This window comes from Penicillium cinerascens (genome assembly GCF_028974065.1).
Source record: "Penicillium cinerascens strain IBT 15544 chromosome Unknown contig_24_segment0_segment0, whole genome shotgun sequence".
Lineage (NCBI taxonomy): Eukaryota > Fungi > Ascomycota > Eurotiomycetes > Eurotiales > Aspergillaceae > Penicillium > Penicillium cinerascens.
In genome coordinates this window covers 761,355-785,947 of record NW_026695290.1, presented here as the reverse complement: position 1 = coordinate 785,947, position 24,593 = coordinate 761,355, and the positions used below count along the sequence as shown (strand labels likewise).

Below are 24,593 nucleotides of genomic sequence, written 5' to 3'. Positions count from 1 at the left end.
ACTGACGTTCGCCGAGGTCGGAGGTGTGGAGGAGGCTGGGGCCAATAGAAAGGGCCGAATTCTTGACTCAGAGCGATCGGTCGGTTTGGTTTGGGTTTAAGGCGTTTTTCCTCTCTCCAGAAGAATCACAGTCCAGAGGCAGCTTTTTCCTTTCTAGACCTCCATCCTCGTTTTCTTTTCTGGGCTGCCGTCGGTCATGATGATGCCTCTCAGACCGTCTAAAAGCGCTCTGCGCGCTCTCCACATCCAGAGGCAGCTCGCCTCTGCTCGTCGGCCTTTCTCGACATCCTTCGTGGCTTCGGCTGCCTCGCCCCACCGCTCTTTTCCTCAAAAGCGTGCTCAGAGCACTGCTACTGCTAAGTCGTGAGTCCCTCGTGCTGCCATTGCCAATGCCATTCTGACTTTGTGCCATCAGGAACACGAGACCCGTGCCCAGCCCGGCTTTCAACCAGGAACCCCATCGCAATGAGATCTCTCCTCTGCAGAACCGCCAGCTCCCCGAGCTCGATGACTCGTAGGTCGAATCTTGTGTGGTCTTGGCAAAGGATGGACGCTGACAAAAACAAAAAGAATGGTTGGCATGAGCGGTGGTGAAATCTTCCATGAGATGATGCTCCGTCTCGGTGTGAAGCACGTCTGTAAGTGTCAAATTCCCCCGGCTATTCAAAGTCCCGCCGTCGGCTCATATATTGGATTTATAGTTGGTTACCCCGGTGGTGCCATTCTTCCCGTCTTCGATGCCATCTACAACTCGAAGCATTTTGATTTCATTCTCCCCAAGCATGAACAAGGTGCTGGTCACATGGCAGAGGGCTATGCCCGTGCCTCTGGACTCCCCGGTGTGGTTCTTGTCACTTCCGGCCCCGGTGCTACCAACGTCGTCACCCCCATGCAGGATGCTCTCTCCGATGGCACCCCCATGGTTGTCTTCTGCGGTCAGGTCCCTACCAGCGCTATCGGTACCGACTCCTTCCAGGAGGCCGACGTGATCGGTATCTCCCGTGCCTGCACTAAGTGGAACGTGATGGTCAAGTCCGTTGGTGAGCTGCCTCGCCGCATCCAAGAGGCCTTCGAAATCGCTACCAGCGGCCGCCCCGGTCCCGTCCTCGTCGACCTACCCAAGGATGTCACCGCTGGCATCCTCCGCAACCCGATCCCCATGCATAGCACTATTCCCTCCCTCCCGACTGCTGCTACTATGGCCGCTCGTGATATGGGCCAGAAGGCGCTCGAGCAATCCATTAGCCGCGTTGCCCGCCTAGTAAACATGGCCGAGAAACCCGTGCTCTACGTTGGTCAGGGTCTCCTCGCCCGCCCTGATGGTCCTCAGATTCTCAAGGAATTTGCCGACAAGGTTAAGATTCCCGTCACTACAACCCTCCAGGGTCTCGGTGGCTTTGACGAGCTGGACCCTAAAGCTCTCCACATGCTCGGTATGCACGGTTCTGCCTACGCCAACATGGCCATGCAGGAGGCCGATCTGATCATCGCCGTTGGTGCCCGTTTCGATGACCGTGTCACCCTGAGCATCCCTAAGTTTGCTCCTCAGGCCAAGGCCGCAGCTGCCGAAGGCCGTGGTGGTATTGTGCACTTCGAGATCATGCCCAAGAACATCAACAAGGTCGTTCAGGCCACCGAGGCCGTGGAGGGTGACTGCGCCGACAACCTTCGTCTTCTCTTGCCCCACGTCAAGGCCGTGCCGGAGCGTAAGGAGTGGTTCGAACAGATCAATGACTGGAAGTCCCGTTTCCCTCTGTCCCTCTATGAGCGCCAGGTCGATGACGGTCCTATCAAGCCCCAGAGCGTCATTGAGAAGCTCAGTGATCTCACTGCGCACATGAAGGACAAGACCATCATCACCACCGGTGTCGGTCAGCACCAGATGTGGGCTGCTCAACACTTCCGCTGGCGCTACCCCCGTACCATGATCACCTCCGGTGGTCTTGGTACCATGGGTTTCGGTCTGCCTTCCGCCATCGGTGCCAAGGTGGCTCGTCCTGACTGCCTGGTTATCGACATTGACGGCGACGCGTCCTTCAACATGACCCTCACTGAGCTTTCCACCGCTGCCCAGTTCGGCATCGCTGTCAAGGTTCTTCTGATTAACAACGAGGAACAGGGCATGGTCACACAATGGTATGCATCTCCATCCCCCACCTTTTAACCTTGAATGCGGCTAACTCTTTTATCCACACAGGCAAAACTTGTTCTACGAGGACCGCTACTCCCACACCCACCAGCAGAACCCCGACTTCGTCCCTCTTGCGCGTTCCATGCGCGTTGCCGCCGAGCGTGTTTCTCGCACCTCCGATGTCGAGGCCAAGCTGAAGTGGCTCATTGAGCAGGAGGGCCCTGCTCTTCTGGAAGTCATCACTGACCGGAAGGTCCCTGTCCTTCCCATGGTGCCCTCCGGCCGTGGTCTCCATGAGTTCCTGGTCTACGATGAAGGTAAGCGCATTCATCTACATCTCAAACAAAACATGGAACTCAATGACTAACTCATTTATAGCCAAGGAGAAGGAACGCAAGGATCTGATGCGGAAGCGGAATGTCGACTTTGCCGTCAAGCACCGCGACTGAACGCCTTCAGGGGTAACAGTCTATTATAACCGTCATTTCTTTTTACCGTTGATATCCATGGCGTTTTCTTGGCGGGTTCACCAAAAGCGATTGGGAAGGATCAGTTGACCATGAAAATTCTCATCAGAAACATCGCCTTCCCCGCGGATCTTATGACCAAGTTGCAAAAGTTCGGCACCCAATTACCGGTTTGGGTTCCATCCTGATCCCCCCTTTGCTGGGTCGGCTTGGTCAGGAATCCCAATTCGCATGCATCGTGGTTATTTGATCACATTTCGGGTTTTCTTTCTATCCATTCCGCCTCCACCTTGTGTGTATATAATGTTCATGTGTTCGAGTCATGTGTTGAGATTGAGGAGTTGTTTCAGTTGCAATTTCCTTGGAGCAGGTAGTTATTGAAACATTCAACGTGCTTTATCACCATTTGGTCTTCTTTAGTTCAATCGTACATTTATTACAGCAAATACCCTTAGATAAATGGACATCATCATGGCACCTTCAATAATTCATTCCTCTGGAGCGGTGAGCCTTCAACTCACTCCCGGGCCTTGAATCTCACCCGGCACACAAAGCGCCTGACTTCGACGAGATAGATTCAGACCACCTCTATGGCCCGGCCGTGCATAATCCGCCCAAACAGAAAGCTCATAGTACCATCGGTTAAATGTAGAATGCGAAAGACAGTCCAGTCCAGATCTGCGGTGCTTTCGAGCAAAGAGCTTTGGGAATGTCCCGTAAAGTGATAGCGTCCAGGTCGCGACATCTTGTCCATCTACCTAATATGAAGGTGTCGATAGAGCGAGTAATCGTTTGACTCCATTGGCTTCCATAGCTTGAATGATTGTCGGGAAATAAACGGCAATTGCGTTGTTGTTGTGACGGTTAAGAATGGCGGATGCAGATATGCTTACGCCAAGAAAAGAGATGACTGATGATGGAATGTTTTCTCATGACAAGGCCCGGGCCACTTGCGGGATCCTTGCTAGTTGTAAATGTCACTTCTCGCCGGAATTTCTAGATCTGTACCAGTTGTGCTTAAGACAAAGATTATTTCCGATTCCATGCCGAAGGGTTTATTACCTAATGGGAGAGTTAATAAAGATTAAAAAGTATGAGGTTGAAGTACACTTCGGAGAAAGACATGGTCTCTATGGACTTCATTCGCGGCGTTATGCGGCTTAACTGATTGACCCGTCCGTTCGGAATGCGGAGGAATTAATTAGGGTTTCGAGGTCGTCGTCGGGGTCCGACAACCCCGATCGCTGATTAATGGTGCAAGTATGACACAGGGGCTTACCCCGGATTTTGTCACATTATGAAGAATGGATTTATAAGTGGTTGGAAATAGATAGAATGATTCGCAGGGGGCCGGATTTACGCTCATACTTTAAGAGGCAAATTGCACCATAAACATCTCTATTCATCATCACATTTCCAAATTGACTTCGAGGCAAAACACATCTATAACATGCCTGCTTCTATTAAACCAATCCAACTCTACGGAGGAATTCTCGGGCCCAACCCCTTGAAAGTCGGCATCCTCCTTGCCCTCCTCGACCTACCCTATGAAGCCGTGCCCGTCAAGTTCGACGAGATCAAAGAACCCGAATACGTCGCCATCAATCCCAACGGACGTCTACCATCCATCCACGATCCCAACACGGGCCTCACAATCTGGGAGTCTGGTGCCATCATCGAGTACCTCATCGAGCGCTATGACAGCGAAGAGCCCCGCAAGCTGAGCTTCCCCAAGTGGAGCGCCGAGGCCGAAGAAGCACGCTCGTTCCTCTATCTCCAAACCACCGGACAGGGTCCTTACTATGGCCAGGCTATATGGTTCATAAAGTACCACGGCGAGAAGATCCAGTCGGCTATTGATCGATATGTCAACGAGGCCAAGCGCGTGAGTGGCGTACTTGAAAATTGGCTCGTCAAGCAGAAGGAGACCCACAAGGACAACATTGGGGATGGCCCTTGGCTGGTGGGCAACAAAATGTCGTATGCAGATATTTCCTTTATCCCGTGGCAGAGAGCTTGCCATACCAAATTCCCCGAGCAGGGCTTCGGACCAACAGATTTCCCTCATGTTAATGAGTGGCTTGAGCGCATGTCTGCCCAAAAGGCAGTCCAGACTGTTCTGGACTCGGCTGATAAGCAGATGGCTGAATTTATGAAGGCGAGGGAATAGTCGCGAACATCAATCAAATTCAAGCGATTTTGCATATTTCAATTCTCGTAGATGGTTCTCTTAATTTGGTGCTAGTCGACCGATCTTGTCATCCTTCATATCTTTGGTGATAAAGAGGCTTTGGATAGAGGGTTGAAATAATTCTATTCTAGACATCTACCATGCTTTTCATGGATTAATGCGACTCTGCGGATTGCTCTGATTGGGGTTGACTATCTCCACTCTGCTGCAGGTACTCTGCGTAGGTTCAATCAAAAGACAGCCGATTCGAGAGTACGTCCATTCAGAGTGAGCAGGAAGCCTTGAGATAAGCCGCCGTTGACAACTTCCAAATCGAGTAAGGCAAAGATGTGGTGATCTCACTTGTTATATGCAGCCTGGAGAGCGATTGCGGCTTTATGAGCTTAAATGATCGTGTGAACATCCTTCTGTCTCGCCGCCAACACAGGCTGTACGTTGTCGGCAACTCACGACCTCGGCGTGTGGGCAGACTTCATCAACATGATGCGACGAAAGGACCACATTGGGACGACCCCGGCACCTGAATGCCCGCGACACCCAGACACGCCTATCCCCGTTTCCTCCCCCGATGATTCCCTCCGACTTTGCCCTGAAGGTGGCTGTGATGTCCGTTGTGCGCACCGTCTGCCTTGTGGCCATGCCTGCGGCCAGAAATGCCACTTGGAAGACCTTCACGATGCCGGCCCTTGTCTTGAGCCTTGCCTCAAACCACGAGCTGGGTGTAACCATTCATGCCCCTCGCCATGTGGCGATCCCTGCCCCGTGAAATGCATGGTGGATATTTTCCAGGAGGATCCAGTACTCAAATGCGGCCATCCCTCACCTGAGCTTCCGTGTTGGCAGTATCAAGATGAGATGAGCGGTCGTTGTCAGGTGCTGACCGAGAAGCTCGTGCCTGACTGCGGTCACACGGTGGCCATTGAATGCCATGTGGACATCACTACCGTTCAATACCAATGTTCATTTCTCTGCGGACAGCCATTACCTTGCGGCCACATTTGCAAGAAGCAGTGTTCCGACTGTAACACCAGGAACGCGGATGGGAACATTCAAGTCGACCATGGTATCTGCCGAGAGCCGTGCGGGCGGAAGTACACCACCTGCGCCCATAGCTGCCCTGCTACATGCCACGGCGCACAGGACTGTCGTCCCTGCCATGCTAAATGCGAAGTTGCCTGTCGTCATTCGAAGTGCCGGCGTCTGTGTTATGAAGCCTGCATGCCCTGCGAGGAAAAATGCCTATCAGTCTGTCTACACCGTGTCTGTATAATGCCTTGCTCTGCACCCTGCGTCCATGTACCCTGTTCCCGAAGATGCGAACGGGTACTTGATTGCGGTCACCAATGCCCATCACTTTGCGGCGAGCTGTGCCCTTCTTCCATCTACTGCCAAGAATGTGGAAGTGACGACGTGAAGAATCATGCGGCTGACTTTTTCCTCGGTCTACCGTATAAAGATGTCAATCTGGATGAGAACCCTTGCATCTTCCCCGGGTGTGGACACTTCCTGACCATGAAGAGCATGGACAGGCTGATGGAAATCAAGAAATTCTACACAGTCGACAAAGACGACAAACCCATTGGCTTGCATGCTCCACTTCAGCCGTTTTCTATTGAAGATGGAGTTATGACTTGTGCAATCTGCCACGGCCCACTGCGAGATATCACCAGATATGGCAGGCTTGTTAGCCGCATGCAGTTGGATGAGTCTACGAAAAAGCTGAACCTCTATCACAACCGAGGATATTCAATTCTATCGGAAGAGCTCTCCCGACACGTTCAACGGCTGCAGCAGGCGAGGGCCCCTCGACCAGTCCAGTGGGCAGGCTCGCTTCAAATCTATGGCGTGAGGGACAAAATCCTAAATGCAATGGTGAAAATCATGCAAAAGCTCAACCCGGGCCGCTGGGAGAAGTTGCTCGACTTCCGGAACCGAATCACTGAGTATCGTCGACGGGTTAAGTCTGCCGAGCAAAGATTTCAGCTGGTCCGTAACAAGGTGCTCGCTGAACAGAGGCGGCAGCAGACACCGGGTTACTTCAGGATCACGGTTCATGACGAAATCCTGCAAACCAATGCTATTTTGCAGGCAGAAGCGCTCGAAATCCGCCTCGACATCGCGCTTATTGCTGATCTTCTGTCGCCGGCACATCTGTTACAAATGGGCGATATGAAACTTGACCTCAATCTACAAAAGCCTAGGGACGAATGCTTTGTACTCGCTCGTACAGCGGAGCGATCCGGTCGGCTGCCCCAGCAGGTGGAAGGTCAAATCTTCATCGCCCAGCTGCATGCACTGGAACGGCCCCATACATCTCCATCAAATGCCCAACGCTGCCTGGAGCTCGGCAAAGAAGCCATTGCGAAGGCCCGATCGGTTTGCGAGGCGCATCCCGCTCAGACATCGGGATTCGCCAGCGAGATCAACGGCGCCGAAAGGATGCTGACCGGAGTCACGTTCTACGGCGAAGTCACCAGCGAAGAGCGCATGGTGGTGATTAGAGCAATGGCACGCGAGTTCCAGAGGACTTGGCAATGATATCCATTGTCGCAACGACCATCTGTTCACCATTGGCGAGTGCGGAAGCGCGAGGTAGTTGATCGAGAGAGTCGTGCAGACGATCTAGAAGAGAATCTTATCTTGACTAGATAGAACTTCAAAATGAATCGAAATGAAACCGTGCTTATGTAGTGCAGTAAACAGTGCAAAAGTGACGTTTCGGGGAATGTCCACCCCCATGGTGTCACCATCCAATGAGCTCGGCCTCCAATTCCAACTCACCTTCTTCCCCTCCCTCTTCTCCCAACTCACCTCGTCACTTCCATGAATTGTTGCGTTCGCTCCTGAGAGTGAAGAGTCCCTCAAGCTTCGCCATTGCTTTGAACCGCCGTTCCCTGCCTCCCCAGCTTTCCCCTCATTCGCTCCACGATGGCGAGCCCACCGCCTGTCCCCGAGGACCAAAACCGCCTCCTCGAGGAGGCGTTGGGGGTGGTGCGGCAGCAGTCGGCTATGATGCGCAAATGCCTTGAGACCCCCGGGAAGCTGATGGATGCGCTCAAGTGCGGGTGAGCGATTCTCTTACCCCCCAGGAGGCGACGTTGGATGACTGTCGGATGTCCGCGCAAGACAACCCACGTGCTAATTGCTGCGTCCTTCGGACGTGTGTCTACAGATCAACCCTTGTTTCTGAATTGCGAACTCCCAGTCTCGGACCGAAGCAGTATTACGAGTTATACATGGCCGTTTTCGATTCGCTGCGACACCTTTCCGTCTACCTGAAAGAGAACCACCCCGTCAACCACCTGGCCGATCTGTATGAGCTGGTCCAATATGCCGGCAATATTGTACCCCGTTTATATCTGATGATCACCGTCGGTACCGTATACATGTCGGTCGAGGATGCGCCAGTCAAGGAGATTATGAAGGACATGATGGAGATGAGCCGCGGCGTCCAGCACCCGATTCGGGGCTTGTTCCTGCGATACTATCTGACAGGCCAGGCGAGGGATTTCCTCCCCGATGGGACTGGTGACGGGCCCGAGGGCAACCTGCAGGATTCGATCAATTTCGTTTTGACTAATTTCGTGGAGATGAATAAGCTCTGGGTCCGGCTACAGCACCAGGGTCCCTCGAGAGAGCGGGAAAGACGGATACAGGAGAGGCGTGAGCTAGAGCTGCTGGTAGGCAGCAACATTGTGCGATTGAGCCAGCTGGTGGATCTCGAGACATACAAGTCCGGCATTCTACAGGCGCTTCTTGAGCAGGTAGTGCAGTGTCGTGATGTCCTGGCACAAGAATATCTCTTGGAAGGTAGGATTTCCTTGTATTTGCGCTTTTGTTTCAGTTACTGACGTTGTCCGCAGTTATTACCAAGGTCTTCCCCGATGAATTCCACCTCCACACGCTGGATCTCCTCCTGTCCGCCATCGCCCGACTCAATCCACATGTCGATTTGAAGAAGATCGTTATTGGTCTGATGGACCGCTTGTCATCATATGCCCAGAAGGATTCGGAGTCGCGTGCTGAGCCAGAAACGCGGAAGCAGAATGAGGAAGAAGCAGTCACTCGGTTATTGCAGAAGCTCGAGCTGGACAAGGAGAAGAAAAAGCAAGAATCCACCGAGGCGCCTGTCGCTGGCACTGTCAAGGAGAATGGTACCGATGAGCCAAGCAAGTCCGAGGAGCCGTCAGGGCATGCACAGGAGCAAGACCAAGCCGTCAACGGAGAGGATGAGAAGGCTACTTCTCCCCCGGAAGTCAAGCTGTACGACATCTTCTACAAGCAGGTGGTTGATCTGATCAAGACACGCGCATTGCCGATTCAAGATGCCATGGCTCTCTTGGTATCCCTCGTCAATCTCGCGTTGAATATCTACCCGGACCAGCTGGAGTATGTCGACCAGGTCCTCGACTTTGCAGCTCAAAAAACCGCTGAATACACCGATCACGCCGATTTGCACTCAGCACCAACACAGCAGCACATCCTCCACCTTCTCAATGCTCCGATCCACTCCTATGTTTCCATCTTCACAGCCTTGGCTTTGCCGCACTACCTGCCGCTTCTCACATCTCAGTCGTATCCCACCCGGAGATCTATCGCGGGCGAAATCATTCGAAGTCTTCTCAAAAACAAGATTTTCGTCTCGACAACGGAGAACCTTGACCGTGTGCTGCAGACTGCAAAGGTCCTGATTAAGGAGGGCGTGCAGCAATCTGCAGGATACCCGGGGGTGCAAACGCAACGACGAGGAGGAGAGACCGATGAGACGATTGAGGAGCAAGGATGGCTTGCGCGGTTGGTGCACTTGATCCAGGCACCAGATAATGATACCCAGCTCAAGGTACGGCCCCCTTCTCATGATATTTATATTACACGCTAATATGGTACTCGGCAGCTTCTTCAAGCAACGCGCAAGGCCTACATGGAGGGCAATGAGCGCATTCGATACACCACACCCGCCATTATTACAGCCTCGATTCGCCTGGCTCGAAAGCTGAAGTCACGCGAGCACTATGATGACAACTGGCAATCACAATCCTCATCGCTATATCGCTTCATGCACCAGTGTATCAACAACCTGTACCAGCGGGTGAATCCTGGCTGTGCGGATCTGGCACTACGGCTATTCGTGATGTGCGGTGAAGTAGCCGACCAAACCGGTTTCGAGGAAGTCAGCTACGAGTTCTTCGCGCAGGCCTTCACTATCTACGAAGATGCGATTAGCGACTCGCGCGCTCAGTTCCAGGCAGTCTGCGTCATTGCAGGTGCCCTTCACGGCGCCCGCGGCTTCTCCAAGGAGAACTACGACACCCTCATCACCAAGGCCGCCCTGCACGGGAGCAAGCTTCTCAAGAAGCCCGATCAGTGCCGTGCAGTGTACCTTGCAAGTCACCTCTGGTGGGTTGTCGAGAACCCGCAGCGCGGGGACGAAGATCCCCAGAATGTAAGTTCACCCCTTGCATCTTTTTTTTTTAACTGCCCCAGTACTGACACGCAGCTAGCTCTATCGTGATGGGAAACGAGTCCTCGAGTGTCTCCAGCGTGCTCTGCGAGTCGCAGATGCCTGCATGGACACTGCTGTTTCCGTCGAACTCTTTGTCGAGATCCTCAACCGTTACGTCTACTACTTTGACCAGCAAAACGAGACCGTCACCACCAAGTACCTCAACGGTCTCATCGAGCTCATCCACTCCAACCTGCAGACCAGCGAGGAAGAGCCTAACTCCAGTCTTGATGGACCGAAGCGCCACTTCGAGCGCACCCTCGAGTACATCCGGTCTCGGGATTACGAGGGTGTTGTGACTGAGCGGCAGTAGGGTGACGTGTGATATGTTCGTTAGGCTAGAAAGTTTTTGTTTTGTTGGAACCGATTGAGCCCCTGGACGCGGGGTTTCTGTGTATGAGACTTGCAGCGCGGGATCGTTTCGCCTTGGTTGTTTATTTTTTTCGTTTTTCGTCCTTGGAAGCCAGCCTCTCGCCTGTGGTGCTTTTACTTTCGCTTCTGAGTATATACAAGTGTACCATTGTCTCTGGATAACACCATACCCTTCCATCAAGTTTATTACCTCCGAAAATAGATGACTGCTGGTCCTCTTTGGCTTCGTAAGTGTAGAACGAGGCGATCTATGACGCCAAGTCCCCCGTTCTGTCTGTTAGCAATGCCTCGATCAAGACCTAGAAACGAGTGGCCACGCTCGCGGACCTCGGACCTAGCTATCTACGAGAGATCCCACCACTACATCAGCCACAGGCCAGGAACAAAAGACGAAGAAACCTTCAATCATGCAATTGGTTCAAGGATGACGACGGAGAGGGAGATTGTCCCAATCTCCACGGATATCGCTGCATAATGCAGAAAGGCCAGTAAAGTCATGACGTACACAAAAACAGACCTGAATGCCCCAAGGTCAAGCCAAGCCGACTTGACCATAAACCAGAAAAAGAACAAACGGGTCAGGAAAATACCCATACCAGCAAAGAAAAAGACACTTCAGAACGTGTGGATGAGACGTGAACCCGTGACGCTTCAATTCAGAGACAAAGAAAACAGGAAACAGTAGAAGAGAGGCATTTCAGGAGTCATTCCCATAGGGCGCGTTAACAAGATATCAGGAGCCTAGGAGGTCCCGCCGAACAGTCCAGCCGGAGGCGAGGTATACTGCCGCAGGACGGAGGGAGTACCGAAGCCACCAAAGGCGGTCGGGTTGCTATTCCCAGGGATGGGGCTGCCGATATCGCCGGGCACAAGGCTGCCCCGGTGGCCAGACACGGCGCTGTTGGTGTCTGGCTCGAACTTGACGTACCGGCCATTCTCATCTTCCTTGGTGGAAAAGGACCCGCCGCCGTTCTGGGGGCTTCCCTCTGTGTCACAGATATCGAGCATTTCATCCAATGAGATTGCGGGCTCACTCGACGGCCGCAGCTGCTCAACCTGGCCCAGCACTAGATTCACGTTGTGGTAACCTCCAGAGCCGGGATGAGGGCTCAGCGTGTTCAAGTGCTTGCACGCTTGGATTACCAAGAGACGGATGGTCACGGGCCGCGATGTATGAGTGCGGTGATGACCACCGGATGCGAAGGCGTTGTGAGACCAGCCACTTCCGGCAGGCGTTGGACCCCAGGTAGATGCACCGGGGAAGCCGGCGCTCCCAAAGGGTGCAGCACCCCAGCCAGGGCCGACTGCAGGGAAATTAGCATGTTTGGATCCTAGAGCAAGTTAGTTAAACCGTTTCATAACCATTCATATATTCAGTGGAGCTTACCGAGAGGGTCTGCGAAAAGTGACGATCCCTGGAAACTAGCTCTTGATGGCGTGGGGAACTGTCCAGGAGCCGTGGCACCGGGCAATGACTGGGACAGCTTCGATGAGTATGGATCATCGGTATCATCGAGGAGCGCACTGCTACCCAGCTGAGTACTCAACTGATCCACCTCCCGCTGATATGGAGCATGGCCACCTTCCTGCTGATCTTGAGCAGTGCTTGAGGGGCGCTTGATGGGGCTGAGTCGTGTGATCGGGAAAGGTTGAGAACCCGCAGAACCCGACTCCAATGGAGAGCGTTCAAACGAACTAGATGGCTGCCGTGAATGAGATTTTGACAGACCAGCTTGCATAGGGAATGCACCGGGTACCCCATGGGGTCCGGGGAAGGGGAAGCCATGTCCAGGCTCTGTCGGGAACCCCCGACCCTGTGGCATTGGGCGCACTCCCCCGATCCCCGGCGGTGCAGGAATTCCTCCTGGCCCGGTGAAACCGCGCAGGTGATTCATCATGCCCGAGTTAGGGGAGTACATTTGCAAGTCAGATTGGAGAGGCCGGCCACCCATTGACGGTAGACCTGGAGGATTGGAAGGCAAACCGCCCAATCCCGGAAATCCAGGCGGGCCAGTTCGACCTAAAGGCGAAAGGGGAGCAGAGGGTTGAGGATGGTGTAAATGAGGTTGCTGCAGCGACCCTTGTCTGCCGTGTGGTTGCGCCAAAGAGCGCGGTGAGATTGACGGCTGCAGAGGGAAATCCGAGGATCCAGGCTGCGAATGAGGAGAGGATGTGTGCGATCCCTGCTGGGATGGCTGGCGCGGCCTCACTGGGGTCGACACTTTAGCAGCAACGGGTGTAGCCGTAGCATAAAGCGGCGATTGGAGCGAGCCGGTAAACGGATGCGATGGAAGACTCGGAGCAATAGGGATGGAAGCAGGATATAAGGGGTTTGCTGGTCTCCTAGCACGTTCCCTATCCTGTTCCGCTCGGGCGGTCTCTCGATCCTTCTTCGCCTGCTCCTCGCGCATCTTGCGCTCTTGCTCCTCCTTGATCTTCCTCTCGCGCTCCGCCTTCTCCTTGCGCATCGCTTCCTCACGTTTCTTCTTCTCCTCCTTTTGCTCGCGTTGCTTGCGTTCAGCTTCGGCTTGGCGTTCTCGGTCTTCCTTAAGACGCCGCTGCTTCTCGGCGTCCTTGCGTGCACGTTCTTCCTCTTGGGCCTTGCGTTCAGCCTCACGCTTCTTCCGCTGTTCTTCACGTTTCACTCGCTGCTCCTCAAGTTTCTTGTCCTGTGCAGCCTTGATGGCAGCCTCCTCGGCCGCTTTCTCGGCATCTCGACGAGCCTTCTCCTCTTCCTTTGCCTGCTTCTGCAAACGCTTTTTGTCCTTCTTCTTCTGCGCCTCGCGGGCCTTCTTGGCATTCCGCTGCTCATTTCGGTTCTCCTCTTCCAAGAGTTCCTCTATGAGTTGCTTCTGGCGCTGCTCGGCGACTTTCTCTCGATATGCTGTCATGACTCGTTGTTCGAACATTCGGGCCGCAAATATTTGGAACATTCGTCGCCCTTCCTGCATGCGCTGTTCTTCGGTCATAGCATCCATTTCATCTTCATCGAACTCTTCCTCTTCTTGGCTGTCGTAGTCCTCGTCCTCTTCGTCGTCGTAGTCTTCGTCGTCGAGAGGACCATGGTTGTGACCGGCATGGAAGGATTGGTGAGCGGCAGCTATGTTGTATTGAGTATCTTCTTCCCGTTGCATTCGTCGCTCGGCTAGTTGCTCCATCATGTCGATAAAGTGCTTGCCATCATTTTTGAGAAGATCATCTGCCACGGTCAGGATACCATCTAAAAAAATCATCGAGTCAGAAAACTGCCAGGCCAGGATTAGATCAGAGATGCACTACTGTGCTTACCTTTTACAGTGAGACTGTTCCCGAATGCGAAGAAGTCGGCACGAGCAGCACGGGCTTCCTCGTCCTCGAACTCATCCTCACTGTACAGCTCATCGTCCTCCTCGTCCTCTTCCTCTTCCTCGTCGTATTCATCTTCAAGGTCCTCGTCATCCTCAGGTAACTCTTGAACTCGGCCCCGTGACGGGTGAAATTGACCATGAGTCCGAGTATGCTGACCGGGTGATCGAAGCGGAGGTTGGTACAAGCGAGGCGGGGGGATAATTGGAGCTCCTTCCTCAAAGGAGCCTTGATTGTTGTTGGCGTATTGTTCAAGTTCTTCGTAGTAAGCGTCGTACAGTACCTCCAGCTCTTCTTCAATCGCGGTGCGCTTCCGGCCACAGACAGTACAACTGCATGAGTGTTTCTGCTGTTCTTTCATCTTCTTCAACACGGCATCTTTCTCGACTTTGACAAGCTGGCGACGTTCCTCTTCACCAAGCTCAAACCAGAATGTTCGGATGTTCTCGCGTTCTTCCAGTGACGACTGATTCCAGATGCTGCTTTCCTTGGCGGATCGGGCAGGAAATCTGGTGGGATAAGGCAAAGAGTGTGACGGCGGAGGGTGGGAGAAGGTGGCGGAGGGAGTAGAGAGGGGAGTTGAGCTGCCATCGGCGAGGTTGTGCGATCCAGAGCGGCCTTTCTTGCTTTTCTTCTTCTTTGATCTCTCACCCATTAAGTGGAGATGATCGTCGGGCTCGTCTGGCGAAACGAGATCGTGCTGTGAACCTGACTCTCCGTTCCTATAGAAGTGGCCATCGCCAGAGAGATGTTCATCTACACTGTCGAGGTCGGCATTCTCATCGTAGGAGTGTCGATCGTCAGCCGGGTCGACGAGGTCGCCGGAGGCATGAGAGTGGGCTGGCTCGGCTGCCAGGCGAGCAGCTTGCTTCTGTCGACGTTTTTGCTTCTTGCGATTCACCCCGGATGCCGGTGCTGGCATGGTTCCGGGTGTCGAGTGGCTCAAAGGTCCCCGCGCGTCGCCGTTGATAGGTGGTGTCGGAGCAGTCGATAAATGGGTCGCCATGGTGAATCGGGGAGCTTGTAGTGACTGCCTGCGCAGTGGACTATTGCCACGAGCGAAGAAGCGTCAGTTTAAGTACAGAGTCACGCCGGGGTTGAGGAGTGGGGGTCCAAAGCGAGAGACTTCAAAGCGGAGAGGCGGGAAGATGAAAGAGCCTACCAACAAAGCTCCGGTCAATCCAATGCAGGGACCGACCTAAGAGAGACTCCGCTGCGCGTGTCAACAAGGACGGGAAGCCTTTGTTTCTCGTAGAAGGGCCAGTGTAGCAAAGAGGAGGGGTGCGGGATTGTAGTCGGGGAGGGGGTTTGAAAGCCAATAGTGCCGGCGGGTCAGGACCTGATCGCAGGTCGGAAATGAGGCCGGGGCGGTGGGAGGCCTGCGGAGTGAGAGGTACAGGAGGTCAAAGCCAGGGCCAGCAGCAACGCAGAGCCCTGAGAGTCGCGGGACGCAAAGACAGCGAGATCTTATGCCGGATGATGAATGAATCGACGGCCTTTCCTGCGTTCTGGCTGGTTGTCGTGCCGCCGCAACGGGATAGCCGCCGCAAGCGAGTCTGGTGCCTGATCAATCAGGCATCAAATCGATACAGGACTTGTTTTACCAGATACATACTATGCGAGGATACTATATTTACATATCTCCGGTATAAAGTTTTATATACATCGTACCAGTCTCGAAGAAAGAGCGTCGTGGAGCGCAAACTTCCCACTCGGTTGAAGATCACGTGCGTGCAAGGCACCGCTCCGTTCTGCCCGGTTATCAAGGCGGTATCTCCCCACGTGACAATAGCCTTTTTCCTCCCCTGCCGTGTGAGACACGGACAGCGCTAATCAAAAATAACTTGAGGCAATTTTTCGAAATAGAAACAAAGCGGATGATCGTAAACGGAGAAGTTGCCGTCTGTGTATTAAGTTCGGTAGTCAAAACCCCCGGGGTAAGCCTTAAATCTCCGGATTCTACTTAACCGCATTCCCTCCCACCCTCAACCCTCAATCCTTCATCTTGTCAACAAAACGGCTCTTTTTCTCTGCGCATCTTCGCATTCACTCGTTTTCCTGCGTGTATTTCGGATCATCTAGGGTTATCCAATCCGACGACTTTGCCCACCTTCAACCCCGACCGCCTTTGAGCCCCCCCCCCTCCTCCCAAACCCTGACCCGTCACGTCACTGTTTTTGTGCTTGAGGCCAACCCATCCCAGTCCTTCCGTGCCTGCTATTGGGTGGGAGAAAAAGTACATTGTGCGCAAGGCTAAACTTCTCTTACCCCTGTTCGCTCCCGTGTCGCGATCGTGGTCAGCACGCCTAGAAAGTCTAGCTGATCGAGCCCCCGAGACCCGGTCATCCTCTCGATCATCACCCATTTGCTCTGCGAAGGACCTCATTCGACGTGCCACTGTATAAATCATGGCCCAACAACAGAGTGATAATGTGATGCGGAGGTACGCGCGGCCACTTGCTTTCCCCGATGCGTCTTGTCATACCCCCCCTCAAACCCAATCGAACGAGGCCATCCCGTACCTCCAGCGACTCAGTGGCAATTCCATTTCTGGAGACACTGGAGCCCGTTCCATAATCATAATCTGAAACCGCTTAGCCTATGTGATCCGCGAATGCTAATCTGATCGACCGGTACAGGAAGCTTGTGATTATCGGAGATGGTGCCTGCGGCAAGACCAGTTTACTCAGTGTTTTCACCCTCGGCTACTTTCCAACAGTAAGTTGTTATCTACGATATGCTACTTGATGAGCCAAATGACTAACTGGACTTGCAATCACAGCATTATGTTAGTCCACAGCCCGCCCGCCCGCAATTACATTCTCTAACTGTTGCTGCCTAGGTGCCGACGGTATTTGAAAACTACGTGACCGATTGTCGAGTCGATGGCCGCTCAGTACAATTGGCTCTCTGGGATACGGCAGGCCAAGAAGACTACGAGCGGCTGCGACCGCTGGCATACTCGAAAGCGCATGTCCTCCTCATCGGGTTCTCCGTGGACACGCCAGATTCGTTATCCAACGTCAAGCACAAGGTTCGGCGCCGCGCCCCCAGAACACAATACCAGTCATTGACATTTGGACATAGTGGATCGAAGAAGCGAACGAGCGATGCCCCGGCGTCCCGATCATCCTGGTCGGGCTTAAGAAAGACCTCCGCGAAGATCCCTTGGCCATCGAAGAAATGCGTAAGAAGTCCCTGAAGTTCATTACGAGCAAAGAAGGCAACGATACTGGGACACAGATTGGTGCTCGCAAATATCTCGAGTGCTCCTCCTTGACAGGTGAAGGTGTCGACGACGTATTTGAGGCCGCCACCCGAGCCGCGCTCCTCACCTTCGACAAGCGGAAAACCTCCTGCTGCGTGGTTCTCTAATGACCCGAATACGTCACCTTGTCCACATCGCGACTCTTTTCTCTGTCCAGCGTTCGGCTCTTTCTCTTTTCTTGGATCTCGATGGCCTTGGTTTAACGCTACTTTGCCGGCTGATTCGACCTTCCGCTGTATCATGCATCATTGGCGTTTGGGAGGTTCTAGTGCGAGCCTGACTCAATTGGGTCGGGAACGATTGCTTATGTGTTCTTTTCGGTCCTGTTGGGCCTGTCTATTCTCTGGGGTACCTTTACAGTCATTCCTTAACGCCCTTCCTTTATATCCTGATCTCATGCACGTGCGATTCCGGATTCCAGTCTCTCTCATTCCGAAGTGCATTGCGATTGCCGCTCATTCCTACTTTCTCTTCTTTTCATGTAGTAATTCCTGTGATTTTCTTGTTGGTTTCATACAATGCGGTCATTTTCTTTTTTCCAAGAGCCTTCCTTCTACTTCACCGTTCCGACATATCAATCTACATACTGTACACGCTTAACTTGTAGATATTGAGTCCATCGACCCGTGAATTCGGCAATGACTAGCACTTTAAATTTAAAACAAATGGAATATGGCATAGCCTCCCGGGATGCAGGTCAAATGCTCTCAGGAAGCAACAAAAAAAGGGCATATAATACATGGCTCCAAATGATACACAAAGTCTTCCTTTGCCCTCCATAATCAAAACTTCCCCGTGAAATTTTCAATTTATTTCTTTTCAGGGCGCTTCCAATCATGATTCCACCCCTCAGCGGCCGGGTACTCGGTTTGCATGCGGCCGTACTCGATCGGGAACATATCGTTGAAGATACCCTTCTTGATCATCGACTTGCGGAACAGTCTGCCGCCATCTCCAGCACCAACGCGCAATTCCTCACACGCAGACTGCATGGCCTGGTACTGGCGCTCGAGTTCGAGTTCGTGGGCGCTGCGCTGCTTTGCCTGGAACAGTTGCCAGGCGCGGTGGATGGTCCAGTGGCGGAGGTAGCGGTTGCGGGAGAAACGGAGAGGACGGGGAGTCAGAGGGTGGTAGAGAAAGTAGCGGATGAGAGCTGGGAAATGATGTTAGACTTGTGATATTTTTCATCGGCCATGGTTGAGATGCGTCGGGCAATTGATGTGCCAGTCTGCCTCTTTGGTGTGAAACATACTGATTCGCTTATCCACGTTAGATCCCTTGCCCTTTCTCTTTGCCAATGAACTTGTCGACGAGAACGGAGCTGATTGCACGGCCGCGGTGATCGGGCCGGGTTGTGGTGACGGCCGGCGGGCCAGGATCTCGTTGCATGCCCGGGAGACAGTCGGGCGGGCCGGGGTCAGCGACATGGGGATTCGGAAGACATTCGCGAGAGACGCGAGGGCCGGTGATAGAGACCGCATTGTGATGGTTTACGGGGGATGCAAGACACGCGGTGCGCTGCAGTTACGGGGGGAATAATTCCCTGACGGCAGAATCCTGTCCGCCTTGTGTTAGCCGCGCGCTTAGCACTCACTCCAGCGTCAATCTCTACTACAACCGGACATCGAGTGCCTTTTTACAAGAACCAGCATATCTCGGTGTCAACAGATTGCGATAATAGTAATTTAATAACGAATTTTCTATAGTAATATCAACCCAGTTAATTCTCGTAGGTGGATGAAGGACCTTCAGTTTCGGCTAAGTACAGGAAAAGAAGGCCCACTCGGAGAATAAAAGGAATGGGAACGTATCGAAGAAGGGAGTATCAATCAGAATGTCAACGGTATCTTAAGGGTCATGAGAGGCATCATATGTCAGACATGCATATCAAAGGCGAGTCTCGCCAAATCATCAATCGAATCCCTTGTTAAACGCCATAAAATGCAAACAGTGTCCGAAGCCGAATCAATGGAGAAAAGAAGCAGATACTCCTGAGAGCGAGCAAGTTGAACTCCTTATCTGCCCAGGTTTGACCGCTTGTGCCTGCCCTGCTTTTTGGACTTGTCGTAATTCAACACCTTACGCCGCCGGTGTGTCTGGGCCAGCTTCCACCGACAGTAAAGAACGAGTGCATCTTTCAAAAGCACAAACATGCATCCGCCAACCACGCTACGACCCCAGCGGGTCTGGAGGAGACCGGGGCGACTCCGCTCGAGAACCGATGACGGGGTGGTCCATGACTTAGGCAGGACGTATTTCAAAAGTCCTCCCATTGACGCGGAGATAGCGGGGAAAACAAGCGCTCCGAGAACGATGTCGGCAAGGTTACCGGTGTCGTGGATGATTTCATTTTGGCGGCGCCCGAGACCAAGGCCCTGCCCGTTGTTCTGACCGTGTGCCTGTCCATTCTGAGCGCCTACGTCAGCGCCATCGTGATTCTCTGCGGCAGGGAGAGCCGGATCCTCTGGCGGCTCGTCGTCATCGCCCATCCCTACCTGCAATTCGAGGTCAATCTCCATGAGTATTTGGCCGTTAAGATTTTCGCCAAATCGATTGAGGCCTTCGGCCTGGTCCTGTTGCTGGACTTCATCCAACACTTCCTCCGCGGCACGAGGTTGAACCTCTGAGATCCACTTCCTCTCCAGTCCACCGAAGAATCGATCGTAGAGCGCACCGTAGAAGCTTTTCACATACGGCAGGGCAGCAAATGTCATGGCTGGCGTCGGCGGCCAGAGGTCGAAGTCGGGCTCTTGCCCAGGGTTGTGAGCGGCGAAAAAAAGAACTGGGATAGCTGGGAGGAGACCCTCGGCATAGCGAGTTCGAGAGAAAACCAAGACCAATGGAATAAGAGGTAGGCCGAGGTTCATCCCAGGATTCCACGGACCATCGATACTATCCTCGAGTATCTGCCTTGCCTCTTCTGAGCCGAAGACGAGATGCATCGAGTAGACTCCATGTGCACAGCAACCGGCCCACACGGTTCCGGCTACTGTAAAGACCATTCCCGGGAGGACCAAACGGCCCGCAACCCTCTCAACCAGGCGCAGGGTATCGACAACGTAGCTCCGCGGGCGAGTGACGATAATTTCCGATTTACACTGAGGACACACCATCTTTGCACCGTTGCCATTTCGCCTGCGGGCTCGAGGGTTCTCCATATCAGCAAGCCAGTCCAGCAGGCATGCCTCATGGGCTGTCAAGGCACACGGGCAGGGAGATCGCCACTCCAAATTCAGGGGCGAATCCTCCGTCTCGTCTGTATAGCAAATCCAGCACTTGCGCGGCTCTTCTTGGTTTGACACATCATCCGTATTTGAAGGGCGACCGACGGTCTTTTCGTTCATTTCGGCGGCGTTATCGGCAAGATTCGGGGTCGAGGAACCCTTGTTCAAAAAAATGGTCTCGGCTTCGTCGAACGGCTGCGTCTGGGAAGATTCACCCTCGAATGTGGAGTTGCCATCAGGGTTGGTGGCTGTGCCACCGTCGGACGATCTCGTTCTCCCCGCAGCCGGGTAGCCTGGGAGCGACGCCATAGTGGAGAAGTGAATGCGACTCAGGCTGAAAGAGAAAGGAAGCAGCGGAATATTTGAAACACCGAATCAGAACTCAGATGCGAGAAAGTAGGGTCATCTTCAGAGCCACACGATGGAAGTGACAGAAAATAGGTAGAGCAAAGAGCGCTGGAAAGAGAGTAGCTCCGCCGGAGGTGGAGGCGCGGTCTCAAAAAGGCATCTCGGTTGTGATCCGCGGCTGTCGTGGGTATCACGTGCTGATCACGTGCTGATCACATCAGTCAGGCCTGTTGGCAATGTTAGTTAGCACCGCAATCGGCCTGATCGCCATCTTCGTTGTAATCGTCCGATTCGGATATGTGTCGGGTACGAGATGGAGTGCATTGATGTACGGCTCCCTTAGAGCTAGCTCTACGAGCTGATTGCTGGTCTTGTTCCGATATCCGCTTTATCAATCAGGCGATACTCTTATCGCTATAAATCATTACTGGTAGTTGACTACCCAGCACCCAATTAATTTCTTGTTAGATTTTTATAAGGAAGATTTTTGGTCTGGGTTAGCAAATGGTGACCAGTCTAACTTGGGCAGAAAAAACTAAGGGTCTCCGAATGTCGATGTCCGACAGCCAACATTGAACATATCAAGACTCTCCCCGCACCGAAAAATTTGGCGGCTCAAATTGGTTGTATAAACCGCTGCGAGCCATGTGGATCAGATTAAGTCTATCTCCCAACGGTTCAATTAGTGGTTCCCCCTACCGTATATTGTTTTCAGGGCTGTTGGCCTGCCTGGTTGCCAATTACTCCGTTGATGCACACCGCTGACACAGGAAAGAGGTCACCATTCTTGGACTTCGAGATTTGAATCTCGAAGTGCATATTCTCAGGGTAATAGTACCAGTAATAATTAGATGCAGCAAACAGATTACCGTTTTGGGGTCTTGGCAGAGATGACATCGGGATACGTCATCGCCACGACCAGCGATATGGACAAGCTTCGCAAGCTCCAGAAACCTGATTCCTACCCCTAGCTATGATGATCATTTAGCTGGGTGATATATGTCAGTGAACAATTAAATGAGGAAGTGAACCCATGTGAATTTTGCCTTTCATACTCCTCAAATACCAAACCACGCAACATGGCTTCACTGCTACGACTTCAACCGCGCCTGCGCGCCCCTTCCTCCATGGCCTATCTTAGTCGCCCAGTCGTCAATCTCTCTGGTCAGCGATACTATGCTCAAAAGTCTGAGCAGAACGATGGAGACAGCAATGCCACGCAGCAGGATCAGAAAGATACCACGGACACAACCCCCAACCACCCCATTCCCTCCAACAAGGCGCGTCCGACTCTTCGCGATGGAAATCAGTCACCTATCGCCGACCATGAGGGGCATCTCCGAGACGACCTTCCGGAAGATGTGAAGAAACACAACGAAGAGGTGCAGCAACGATACGACAGACCGTACAACCATATCGCAGATGAGGGAGATGTTGAGACCTCGTGGGAAAGGAAATGATGCTATTTCATCCTCTTCATCAATTATGCAGTTACCCAGGGCTGCTCGGTGTTCAGGGTTTTCTCCAATTTGTACCATAGTGTTGACGGGTTTAGCGGAATGAGATTCGATGTACTTTTGTGATCCCGACTAGAAAATATATAATTGTGAGACATCCATAGTGGAAAGTCCGACGACATTCTTAAGCGGCTCTTTAAATCAATGTGTTACTCAACCTCCCTGCCCAGGGGTGGACAGGGGGGAGGGGAAAAAAACAAAAGAAGAACAAAAAGAAGACATGACAAGAGTGGGATTCGAACCCACGCCCCGTAAACGAGATATGGAAACTTGGATCAGGTGAGCCTGAACCATACGCCTTGGACCAACTCGGCCATCTTGCCTGATGATTGTAATGCCTTGGAATTTTATGCTTTATGAGCCACGGAAATCCAAGTGCCTAGTTCCATTCTTTGTTTACCACGATGGTTCGTGTTGGGCCAAATTTAATCGACATCTGATCAACTATACAGCCTCGGCTAACAAGACCGGTCAAGCCGCCGACTCAACCCGCGAATATCCGTAATTCAATCTTTATTTTACTTTGAGTCATTGATTCCTTCTAGTGACGGTGACTTCGCACGAACATCGTATACAACCTAGACCCAAGTGGTATGACTCACTCCGGATGTCACCTTCATTTTCACGTATATAAAGCCAGAGGGAAGTCAATCACTGTGGCCTTGTCAATCGGCCCTAGGAATTATCTCTGTCCCGTGAGCAGACTGGCAGAGTGAGAGGGCAAAATGACCGTCCATTACAACAGATTGACCAAAGAGCCCTACCTGAGGCTGCCCACTCCGCTGTCTAACATCATCATCACTCCACATCGACTGGAAAATATCGATGAGACCGCCACTGCATTAGCGGAGATTCTCAATGATCCACGTGTGTACCCTTGGCTAGAAGGGCCGCCTTACCCATATCAGCACGAGGACGGCGTGAAATGGATTGAAGCGAAATGCAAAGAAAACGAAGATGTCTTGTCCACTTTGCGCAGATATCTGGAACAACGCGAAGGCATGAGCAATTCAAAGAGCGCTGCTGTTGTTTCAAAACAAGACCGAGAATTCATTGATACGTGTCCCTTCACTTGCATTCGCGAAGTCTTGGAAGAAGACGCTGCGAGTGGGGCCCCGCTCAAGGACCGCCTGATCGGTGACATGACGTTGGCCCGATACACATTCTACGAACACCCCCATGACAGCGAGGAAAGATCTGAGGCACAACGCCGCAATAATGAATTGCCTACCGGGGATGAAAATATTATCTGGGCCCTTGGAGGTAATTGAACCGATGTCAACACATGTTGATTCCCCACTGACTTGGGTATTAGACTTTCTTGCCCCGAGCCATCACGGCAAAGGAATCATGTCACTCGCGATTCGAACCTTGATTCATGAATGGGGCATTCCTCACATGAACGTCCGCCATCTGAGATGCTGTGCATTTCAGGGAAATGAGGGTAGCTTGAAAGTATTCGAAAGAAACAACTTTGAGAGAGGGGTCACGTTGAAGGATTGGGTGCCGGTTTCTGAAAGTCGAGGAGGGGGAAGGAAATCAATTGTATTGATGACATGGCGAGGTGCTTAGCGTAGAAAGCGCGATTTTTTTGTTTGTGGTGCGCTGATTATTTATGTACATGGTTATTATGGTATCACAGTGTCACGTCTCGATCATAGCATGTTCTCTGTCCATCACGAATTGCATATCATCACTTAGAGTCATGAAATCTTTTTGGCAACAACCGCAGCTTCGTACGGTGTTATCCCGTCGTCGAGAAAAGCCAACTCGGAGAACGAGGATTGATAAAAAAAGGCTCAAAGACAGGCCAGTCAGCCCTGGACCCGAGCCACATAATAAACTCCACAGCTTTATCCCCATACATGTCAATGTATTTGATGATCAATTTCGGGTCGCTTGGGTAGACAAACATCCACGCCGGCCCTTGCTGGGCGTTGGAACAAAGACCCCACCCCGCCCCCGCCAACGATGTTCATATCTTCCTCGGCAATGTAGCGATTAATGGTTAAGTCCACCTCGACTCCTTCCACTGATATGTTTTCATTGGAATTCACAATCAAGCCTTCGAGGAGGCCAGATCCGCTGCCGACTGAGATCGTAAACGCGGAGTTTCTTTGGGAGGATGGAACCCAAGTAGGTGATCAAGGTGCTGGAAATAGCCAGACAGCAATCGGGAAATCTTTGGGTGACGACTCCAGCTGGGTTAAAATTTGAGAAACGTCCA

The 24,593-nt window shown here is 52.6% G+C and overlaps 11 protein-coding genes across 11 annotated transcripts; 8 read left to right on the top strand and 3 right to left on the bottom strand.

Moving 5' to 3' along the window:
• Positions 1-196: 196 nt before the first annotated feature.
• On the top strand, positions 197-2,580 carry N7498_003368 (acetolactate synthase catalytic subunit; the record flags this gene model as incomplete). Its single annotated transcript, XM_058450430.1, has 6 exons — positions 197-363; positions 416-514; positions 571-638; positions 702-2,136; positions 2,198-2,448; positions 2,510-2,580. 6 exons carry the CDS (start codon positions 197-199, stop codon positions 2,578-2,580), a joined length of 2,091 nt encoding a protein of 696 aa, XP_058309892.1.
• A 1,468-nt stretch (positions 2,581-4,048) lies between these two features.
• Positions 4,049-4,768, top strand: N7498_003367 (glutathione S-transferase family protein; the record flags this gene model as incomplete). Its single annotated transcript, XM_058450429.1, has 1 exon — positions 4,049-4,768. One exon carries the CDS (start codon positions 4,049-4,051, stop codon positions 4,766-4,768), a length of 720 nt encoding a protein of 239 aa, XP_058309891.1.
• A 589-nt stretch (positions 4,769-5,357) lies between these two features.
• On the top strand, positions 5,358-5,555 carry N7498_003366 (uncharacterized protein; the record flags this gene model as incomplete). Its single annotated transcript, XM_058450428.1, has 1 exon — positions 5,358-5,555. One exon carries the CDS (start codon positions 5,358-5,360, stop codon positions 5,553-5,555), a length of 198 nt encoding a protein of 65 aa, XP_058309890.1.
• A 746-nt stretch (positions 5,556-6,301) lies between these two features.
• On the top strand, positions 6,302-7,327 carry N7498_003365 (putative NF-X1 finger and helicase domain protein; the record flags this gene model as incomplete). The annotated part of the gene is made up of 1 exon (XM_058450427.1): positions 6,302-7,327. One exon carries the CDS (start codon positions 6,302-6,304, stop codon positions 7,325-7,327), a length of 1,026 nt encoding a protein of 341 aa, XP_058309889.1.
• A 239-nt stretch (positions 7,328-7,566) lies between these two features.
• Positions 7,567-10,605, top strand: N7498_003364 (vacuolar protein sorting-associated protein 35; the record flags this gene model as incomplete). Its single annotated transcript, XM_058450426.1, has 5 exons — positions 7,567-7,854; positions 7,962-8,599; positions 8,653-9,629; positions 9,684-10,232; positions 10,291-10,605. The coding sequence occupies exons 1-5, from the start codon at positions 7,718-7,720 to the stop codon at positions 10,603-10,605; spliced, it is 2,616 nt and encodes an 871-aa protein (XP_058309888.1). The 5' UTR covers positions 7,567-7,717.
• Positions 10,606-11,405: 800 nt separating this feature from the next.
• N7498_003363 (uncharacterized protein) lies at positions 11,406-15,015 on the bottom strand (the record flags this gene model as incomplete). The annotated part of the gene is made up of 3 exons (XM_058450425.1): positions 11,406-11,995; positions 12,052-13,884; positions 13,953-15,015. 3 exons carry the CDS (start codon positions 15,013-15,015, stop codon positions 11,406-11,408), a joined length of 3,486 nt encoding a protein of 1,161 aa, XP_058309887.1.
• A 1,402-nt stretch (positions 15,016-16,417) lies between these two features.
• rho2 (uncharacterized protein) lies at positions 16,418-17,401 on the top strand (the record flags this gene model as incomplete). The annotated part of the gene is made up of 5 exons (XM_058450424.1): positions 16,418-16,452; positions 16,649-16,727; positions 16,792-16,797; positions 16,852-17,043; positions 17,097-17,401. The coding sequence occupies 5 exons, from the start codon at positions 16,418-16,420 to the stop codon at positions 17,382-17,384; spliced, it is 600 nt and encodes a 199-aa protein (XP_058309886.1). The 3' UTR covers positions 17,385-17,401.
• A 685-nt stretch (positions 17,402-18,086) lies between these two features.
• Positions 18,087-18,758, bottom strand: N7498_003361 (mitochondrial 54S ribosomal protein mL40; the record flags this gene model as incomplete). The annotated part of the gene is made up of 2 exons (XM_058450423.1): positions 18,087-18,430; positions 18,530-18,758. The coding sequence occupies 2 exons, from the start codon at positions 18,756-18,758 to the stop codon at positions 18,087-18,089; spliced, it is 573 nt and encodes a 190-aa protein (XP_058309885.1).
• A 534-nt stretch (positions 18,759-19,292) lies between these two features.
• N7498_003360 (RING finger domain protein) lies at positions 19,293-20,810 on the bottom strand (the record flags this gene model as incomplete). The annotated part of the gene is made up of 1 exon (XM_058450422.1): positions 19,293-20,810. The coding sequence occupies one exon, from the start codon at positions 20,808-20,810 to the stop codon at positions 19,293-19,295; it is 1,518 nt and encodes a 505-aa protein (XP_058309884.1).
• A 1,118-nt stretch (positions 20,811-21,928) lies between these two features.
• N7498_003359 (uncharacterized protein) lies at positions 21,929-22,309 on the top strand (the record flags this gene model as incomplete). Its single annotated transcript, XM_058450421.1, has 1 exon — positions 21,929-22,309. One exon carries the CDS (start codon positions 21,929-21,931, stop codon positions 22,307-22,309), a length of 381 nt encoding a protein of 126 aa, XP_058309883.1.
• Positions 22,310-23,091: 782 nt separating this feature from the next.
• Positions 23,092-23,938, top strand: N7498_003358 (GNAT family N-acetyltransferase; the record flags this gene model as incomplete). The annotated part of the gene is made up of 2 exons (XM_058450420.1): positions 23,092-23,629; positions 23,682-23,938. 2 exons carry the CDS (start codon positions 23,092-23,094, stop codon positions 23,936-23,938), a joined length of 795 nt encoding a protein of 264 aa, XP_058309882.1.
• Positions 23,939-24,593: the final 655 nt, after the last annotated feature.